Source organism: Hylaeus volcanicus, chromosome 4 (assembly GCF_026283585.1).
Source record: "Hylaeus volcanicus isolate JK05 chromosome 4, UHH_iyHylVolc1.0_haploid, whole genome shotgun sequence".
NCBI lineage: Eukaryota > Metazoa > Arthropoda > Insecta > Hymenoptera > Colletidae > Hylaeus > Hylaeus volcanicus.
The window spans coordinates 1,857,653-1,866,456 of NC_071979.1; the positions used below are offsets into that span (position 1 = coordinate 1,857,653).

General features: G+C 43.9%; 1 protein-coding gene across 1 annotated transcript; it reads right to left on the reverse strand.

Moving 5' to 3' along the window:
• Positions 1–4,866: 4,866 nt before the first annotated feature.
• On the reverse strand, positions 4,867–5,439 carry LOC128875125 (uncharacterized). The gene has a single exon (XM_054120486.1). The coding sequence runs from the start codon at positions 5,437–5,439 to the stop codon at positions 4,867–4,869; it is 573 nt and encodes a 190-aa protein (XP_053976461.1).
• Between the last annotated feature and the right edge of the window lie 3,365 nt (positions 5,440–8,804).

The following is an 8,804-nucleotide window of genomic DNA, read 5'->3' on the forward strand; positions in this document are numbered from 1 at the left end:
ACAAACCCGCCCCAGCTCCGCGCACATAACGGGCACGAGGCGCATCACCCCGCGCTCGGGCCTCCCGGTCCAGGTCATGCTCAAAGTCGGTCTTGGCGGTGAGGACCCTCGTAATGAAGGCCTCCACCGCCAACCAATCCACCCTTCCGCTGATTATAAACCGACCCATCTCCGGCAGGGAGAGGGAGGCATCGTCGCTCATCTCACCCTCAAGGCCCAGTCTCTCCGCGGCCCACCGACCACAATGGACAAAAGTGTGCTCCACCGTGTCGGGGACCCCACAGTCATAACAGCACAACGAGGACGAGACCTTCTGCAACCGATACCGATATACATTGAAGACCCCGTGCCCCGTCAGCGTCTGTGTGATGTAATACGTCACCTGGCCGTAGGGCCTCTGGATCCAGTTCCGGATGACCGGGATCCACTCGTGAGCGACACGGCGGGAGCCCACTGCATCCCACTCCGACTGCCATCTGTCAAGCGTATCCTGACGAATACGCTCGATGATCAGCCGGAGCTCGTCGGCCGTACGGGCTTGCGGATCTGCCCTGTGGCCCCCAAGGGCCTCGAACACCTGGCACCTCTCCTCGATCCTCAGGAGGATGGGCGGAATCCCGGCTATGATCGGGAGCACCTCGTTGGGCACGTTGCGGTACGCCTTACATACCCAGATTAGCCCTGCCCGCTGGGCAGAGACAACCTTCTGGCGTCGGGCTGCTACACGCATGGCCCCACCCCATATGGGGGCCGCGTACAGCAGCACCGACTCCATCACGCTGTAGTATAACGCGCTGACCCGCTGGCCTGGTCAGCCAACATTCAGCATGAGCCGAGCCAGCGCGTACATCACCTTAATGGCCTTGGAGATGATCCTTTTGATGTGCACTTTAAAATTGTGCGACCGATCGAAGGTCATTCCCAAATATTTCATGCTGTTCGCCGGAGGAACCAGCTGACTACCGACTGGCAGCCGCAGTGGGGGGCCCAACCACTTCCGGTTGCCCAGGAACACCTCGGTTTTTTCCGGGGCAACTTGAGCTTAGCCGACGCCATCCAATCTTCCACGGACCGCATACATCGCTGGATACGAGTATCCAGTATGTCGCGGTCCGTGCAAGTCACGACGACCAGGATATCATCGGCGTACCCGATAATGGTGCACCCCCGTGGAAGGCGGAGGCTCAGCACGCCGTCGTAGAAAATATTCCACAACAGCGGGCCGAGCACCGATACCTGCGGGACCCCGCAGACCACTCTGCGGTGTCTCTCTCTCTCCGCAGCATCAAAGTAAATGTACCTCCTACTGAGGTACGCCCCCACAACCCGGCGAAGATATGTGGGAACTCCCCGCTCCCCCAGTCTCCTCATTAAGATAACCCAATCGAGGGAGTTGAACGCGTTTTTCACGTCCAAGCCGATGAGGACGCAGAACCGCCGGTGGCTCTTAGCCACCTCAGCGATGTTCTGAATTTGCCTCATTGCCTGGAACGTGTTCCGGCCCGCACGGAAACCGTATTGCAACGGCGACAATCCAAGCGGGCCTAACGCCTGTTCAAGCCTCACCTTCACTATGTTTTCTCACACGTTCGCCAGGTCGCCTATCAGACAAAGGGGGCGGTATGGGGAGGGAGAGGCAGGGTCCTTCCCCGCCTTCTTCAGCAGTACCAGCCGCTGGTCCCTCCAACGCTGGGGGACTATGGATGCCGGAGGCAGCCATCCATGATGGCCCTCAGCAACCCACCGCCCTCCTTTGCCACTTCGGTGACGATTCTGCCCGGGACACCGTCACGCCCTGGAGCTTTCTCCAGGTGTGTAGCCCGAAGCGTCCGCATCACTTCCTTCCCGGTCACAAGCGTGACCGACCGCCGCAGGAAGCTGTCCAGGTCGCGGCCCGGCCTGTAAAGCTTAATCGGCCAGTCCTCGTCTCGCCTGCAATTGTTGTATCGCCCTCTCTGTCCTTGTCCCGGAGTTTCCTACTTTTTCCGCAACTGTCGCTGAAGTCAACTCGGAGTTTGGCTCTGGCTCCTGCGCACCCTTAAGGGGGGAATTTTTTTTTCTTTTTAAAATCGATTTTTCAACGACTAACGTTTCGTATTCTTAAAGACGTTAAGAATATGTGTGCCAAATTTCAAATCGAAATTCTTAAAAGTAAAAAATATACAAGTGATTTTATATCGCTCGGTGGCGCGTGGCAGCGGTCCGTGCCTGCTCGATGTTGAGCTCGGCGAAACGGAAAAACCATGAAACAGCAAACAAAACGCGTTTAATTTTATTACGGACGAGTTATGACGGTCATGCCAGGTCAAAAATTTCGGTAGAGCGTCGCTCAGTATCGAAAGAAAATTTGCTTCGAACAGACGCGTATACAACATGGATAGAAAACACAGTAGACAAAATCATGCTCGTGCTTTCAGCAGGGATGTGAACCGAAACGTAATTCACATGACTGAACCGGTTCGTAGTTGTTTCGATTACAAGAACCGAAATCTTTGGAGTGAAATTGGAAGTGAATTGATTCTTTGGAGCGAAATTGGAGCCGAAGTAAAATTGGAGCGAAATTGTTTGAACCGTAATTCATTGTGGAGCGAAATAGTGAATTTCGCTCCAGCTTCGAACACTGAAATGGTTTCACTCCGAACTGAACTAACATAGCATTTTGTTTCGGTACGAGAAGACATAATACAAATACGTACGGAGTATGTAAAAACAATGAATATTTTCTTAGTCTACGGTCAAGAAAAAAGACTTGTTTATCTTATTTCAGTTCTCGAATATCTGCAAACAAATTTGTTACGAAGTAACACATTGCATTAACTTTTGCGATTTTGCAAATTTTTCAAATAAATTATTTGTAAACTAACAAATTTGCAACAGTCTTCTATGACAAACAAATTTGTTACGAACTACCATATTGCATTAACATTGTAATACCCCTTGGTTTATCATTGTTTGGAATCGCAACTCTTATCGGCAAATATACAGGCAAAGTGATTGATCTTGTCGTGAAATCATCCTACTGCCATGCTTGTAAATTATGGGAATCACAATTCGGCACTCAAGCATACGACGATTGGTTCGAAGAACATAGCGGCGAATGTACTTCAAATCACGATGGATCAGCTGGTAAAATGGAGGTTGATGGAATTACAGAAATGTTCCGACGATTTTGGGAAATCCATGAAGTGCGTTACACTAAGTACATTGGTGGTGGCAACATAAAAACGTTCAAGGCCTTATTGGAAGACAAACCTTACGGTGATGATATGATAGTGACGAAGAACGTCAGACACGTTGAAATGCAAAGAAAGTGAAAAAACTCGGAGGAAAAGGAAAATTAAGTGATAAATTAATAAAAGAATTGACAATTTTCTACGGTTTGGCCATCAGAAGACATCCAAATTCTGTTGATGACATATACAATGCTGTGTGGGCAACGTTCTACCACAAAATCTCGACGAACGAAAATCCCCAGCATATGTACTGTCCAGTAGGATCACAAAGTTGGTTCAAGTGCCGCATTGCCGAAGCCGAGAATGCACTAAATGAATTCGATAACGAAGCTCCACTACATGAAGATGTAAAAAATGCTATTGAGCAAATTTATAACGATTTATCATCGAGGGACTTGCTGAAGAGGTGCTTAGGTGGCGACACTCAAAATAACAAGGAGATCTTCAACTCGACCATCTAGCGACTCGCACCTAAACACCTTCACTGTGGTGTAAAAACGATTGATATCGCGGCATATCTAGCAGCAGGGATTTTTAATGAGGGTTTCGTTGCTGTTCTTCAAACCATGGCAACGATGGGGATAATTATAGGCCAGCAATCGTCCATATTCGCCGATTCGCGGGATCGACAGCGCCTAGAAAGATCGACGAGACGCAGCCTTGAATCCACGAAAGAGGCTCGAACAAGGCGTAGAAGCAATTTTTTGTCTCAAAATGAGTTCTACGAGACAGAAGAAGGAATATTATATGGCCCTGGCATAGCCGATTAGCATATGAATACTGTAAGTACTCGATATGTCCCCATAAACCGTACTCTTAACTTTAAACTCTTTTTTCTCGAAACAGCTTTTTTTCAACTAGTGTGCACGATTTCTGAAAAACTATTGAACCGATTGCCTTCAAATTCGGGCAGCATGCTCAGTCAATGTGCTTCTTCCGTTTGACCAACCAAAAAGTTAATACGTTGAGTATTTGTTTGCTTATAAGAAAAAGATCGATCGATTGTTTTGGATTAATCGGTAACTTGAGTTCAAGACCTCGCCAGAACCTCAAATATTTTTTGTTTTTTTTTCGCTTCGTTAAACGATAGCTACATGTGTTTAAAAAAAAGATGTTTTTGGATTTTTTTTGCAGGATTATCGAGAAAGCTACAATATAGCACACCATCGGATATGGACCATCGCGGATCTCGGGGGGTGGGAGGTGTATTTTTGGAGGAAATCGATTCAATTTTTTTTTATATATACATAAAGAATTAATAAATCTACATGCCAAATTTCACCTTGATCCGTTGTATAGTTTTTTCACCAAAAAATGAGAAAAAAGCGGAAAAATTAGCGGAAAAAAAGACATTCCCCCCTTAATATATACAAAAAAATGCTTGCGCATACAGTTATACGCAATATGTACAATATTTAATATTGACACAATACTTAATCATCTAATTCATGAGTATGGTATGTGGCACGGTCGTAAAGTGTTGCGCCCTTACCAATACTTTTTTTTGTTTTTTACTTGGGGAAATGCATTTACGCACCCCTCGCGCTGGCGTGCAATACGCGAGGGAGTGTGGGACTCACTTGAAACTTCAGGAATACCCACTAAAACCCCAAGGCCGCCGAAAAACGGTATCCTAATCGGAGTCGGAGTCGGAGTCCGATTCAGAATCCGACCGCTTCACCCTTTCGGCCCTTTCATCGAACATCGAGTCGGTGATGTGGTCCAACTGGCGGAATCTATTTTCCTCCTCTGTTACATGGCGAATAAAATTCTGCCACATCTCCAGCGATACATTTTCGATTGCTTCGTATACTAGGCGCTGAACATCACGTAATTTATACGTGGTGTTCCGCGCCCTCACGTAATCTTTAATATTTGCCCATGCTAATTCGATGGGGTTCAACTCACAGTGGTAAGGAGGAAGTCGGAGCACATTGTGGCCATGTTGCTTGGCGTACTCATCTATAACATAATTTCTCTTATACTTTTGAGAGAGCTCTATTACCTGCGCCTTCACGAAATGTTGCTCCACTTTTTCCGCCTTACCCACCAGCCACGTAATTATTTCATTTTTTCTCCACTGCATGTTGGGATATTTTTCAATTTTTTTGCTGTGGTAAGGAGCATTGTCCATAATAATTACGGCCCTATCTTTTAGCATGGGCAAAAAAGTCCGAAACCAATCGAAAAATGTATCGCCGTTCATTTCGTCATGATAGTCGGCAGAATTTTTGTTCGCCTCAAAACAGAGAAGGGGTCCATGTACGAACCCATCTACTGACCGGATGTGTCCGATGATTAGGCATTTCCCCGTATTTTGGGGACCAGGGATCCCCGTAGATAGCCCCCTTTTTTGTGCGTTCTGAATGCTGGGGACAGACGTGTTCACCCACAGTCGTTTTCGGACGTTTACAGCATTCACCCACGTTTCGTCCAAATAGTAAATGGGGCGGCTCTGAGATCTGTAGTCTTGGATTTTTTGTTTATTTTAAATCTCAAAAGAGATTTATAAAAAACTTGTACAGAAAGTGAAAAACAGACATAACGAACTTGTTACAACGGATCTTACAGTAAACTATTGATACTTATAAGTAAACTTAAACTACAATTTGCAGATAACTGACTAAGATTGAAGTATTTATACCCTTAACTTACAGACTTTCAAAAAGTTTATCATATGTAGGCAAGCCTTGATATTCGGTTTCGCTAATAACATGGATACCTCTACAGGTAGCTGTAGACCTTCCTTGCGAAGATTTACAATTAAATTATATCTCTCTCTGTTATACAAATCGCACTGCCATAAAACATAATTAAGTGATTCATCATATAAATTACATCTACACCTGGGGTTGTCAGTGTTGCCTATTCGAGCAAGGGAGGCTGCCAAATGATAATGGTTTGCTCTACTTCTATTAATTGATACAATGGCTGATCGAGGTAACTTTAAGTAGTGGTACCAGGGATGACGATTCTCTCTGTAAAAAAGACGAAAGTAATCCCTACCCTTATGTAGACCTTGATCCTGAACCCTTTCGTTACGGATGCTGACTATAGTCGGCAGCCGTGCGACGTCCTGTGTGTACGGGTGCCGACTATAGCCGACCGCGGGACCCGCGGGATGACCTGTGTGTATGGGTGCGGCACATTTCGCGGCGCGATGCCCCGTTCAGTGGCGTCACTCCCGCGGCGCGTACTACCGTAAGCAAAGGGTTAAGTACATTTACAGAGTTAGTTAACATTTCTTTTTTGAATGTTTCTAGTAAGTCTGTGTAAGGGATGCTGGTGGCGTGAACACAGTTAGAGTGAGAGGCACCTTTAGCAAGAGCGTCAGCTCTTTCGTTACCTACAATACCCGAATGTGATGGTATCCAGAAAAATTTTATAAAGTTATTGTTTGTCTTTTTGTTATTGAATTTGTTGAATTTCTTTTTAATAATCAGAATGTGGGGGTTCGTTTTGATGTCCGTTTTTGTTGATTCTAAGCTCATGAGCACATTCAATGCGACTGAGAAAATAATAAAATTGTGGTTACTATTTTCTGTGGCGAAATCAATCGCATCCGCAATAGCAATGCACTCGGCTGTAAAAACCGAAGCTAATTTATCTGAACTTTTCTTGGCGGATGTATTTAGTTCTTCACAAAAAAAAGATGAACCAGTACAAGTGCTGTCATGGCTTTTACTGCCATCGGTAAATATAGAAATGGCGCTATTTTCTTTGACAAGACTCTTCACTTTACAGTTAATAACTTCCAAGCTATTCAGCGTTTTCAGAGACTGGCCAAACCTAAGGTCAAAAGGGATCGAAGTGTTTATTGTTTCATAGTCATGAGAGTACATGGTAAAATTCGGGTTAGATTCAATTTTGTCTGATATGGACATTATGCGTGAGATACACTGTTTCAGTAAACTGCTCGATCTGCTCGTTTTATTTTTAGTGATATTGTAGAAACGTTTGATAGATTGAAAGGTAAGAGAGTTGCTGTTGGAAAAAACCTTTGAAAGGAAGCGGAGACATAAATATTTAGAGCGTTGTTTAAGCACGGGAATTTTGGATTCAGCTAATAATATATTGGTGGGTGTGCTTCTGCGATACCCCAGTGCTAGTCTAATGGCTAAGTATTGAAGCTTCTCAAGCCTTTCCTCTTCTTTTTTACGTTTAGGAGAGTAGATAAAAGAGACATAGTCTATGATGGAGCGCACAAAACTTTTATATAGAGTAATGAGGGTGGAGGGATCCGCACCCCACCACGTACCTCTTAGAAGTTTAATAATGTTTAACGCCCTATTACATCTCTTAATAACCTGGTCAATTTGTAGGGTGAATGACAAAGTGTAATCAAAAAGTAATCCAAGGAAGCGAGCAGATTTGCTTGATTTAATCGTTGTATCTTCAATTTTTATTTCAATAGAACCTGGTTTGATTTTCTTTTTGTTAAAATGCAGAACGACAGTTTTATGAGGGGATAAAATCAAACCTAAATTAAAAAGATTATTTTTCATAGTTTCAATAGCTCTTTCTATCATTTTTGTTCCTCTTAAGCTAGAGGGGGTCTTAACATAGACTGCTAGATCGTCGGCAAATTTGGAGATTGCCACCCTACATTGAACATTATCAGCGATATTTGATGTATATATTATGAAGAGTAAAGGGTTTAAGACCCCACCTTGCGGCACTCCTTTGAACACAGATCTTGGTGTATCTTTAGAGTTAAACGAAAATAAAAATCTTTCGTGCATAAGGAATTTGACAAACACTAGAACATTTGGTGAGCAGCCAAAGGAGGCTAATTTGGAAAGCAGAATAACAATATTCACGTTGTCAAAAGCCCCTTGAATATCAAGGGAGGCAGCAATGACTTTCCGGTTTTCCGCAAAAGCTTCCTCTACTTTTAATGTTAAGTTTGTGAGATTGTCAATACAGGATTTACCTCTCCGAAAACCATATTGGGAACCGGGAATCAAGTTTCTACTTTCCAAACAAGTCGATTTTTGACAATCGTTTCGAACAGTTTACATAGACAGGACGTAAGGGAAATAGGTCGAAGGCTTATACCATCAGATTTAGCAACGAAGAAAACAAAAGCACTTTTCCAATTGCAGGGGTATTCTCTGACTAAAAACATTGAGTTAAATATGTTCAGTAGAGTAATTTTGAATTTCATCGGCAGTTTACTCAGAATTTCGAAGTCGATTCCGTCCATACCAGGAGCAGAGTTTCTCTTTTTAGAATCGAGTGCAGTAGAAAATTCAGTAAAGTTGAAGGGTGAATCAAAAAAGGTGTTCGGAGCTGAATGAGAAAGCCAATTAGGGTCAGTCGGAGCCCAAGGGGGGGCTTAGTTTGTTAATCACGTAGTCGACGTCGTCATTGTTACTGAAATTTGACGGAATATGTTGGGGTTGGATCTTAACCCATGAATTCTTAAAAATCTTGCACTTATTCCAAACATAACGGGAGTTAGAATCGAAATTTATAGTTTCTGCAAAACGACGAAAGCATTCTTTTTTCTTTTTTTTTAAAAGTTTGTACAGCTTTTGCACACATTTTTTTATATTGTATCAGATCATC

What these genes read in the sequence shown, in the direction of transcription:
- LOC128875125 (XM_054120486.1), bottom strand. Translation starts at nt 5,439, where the DNA reads ATGAACGGCGATACATTTTTCGATTGGTTTCGGACTTTTTTGCCCATG.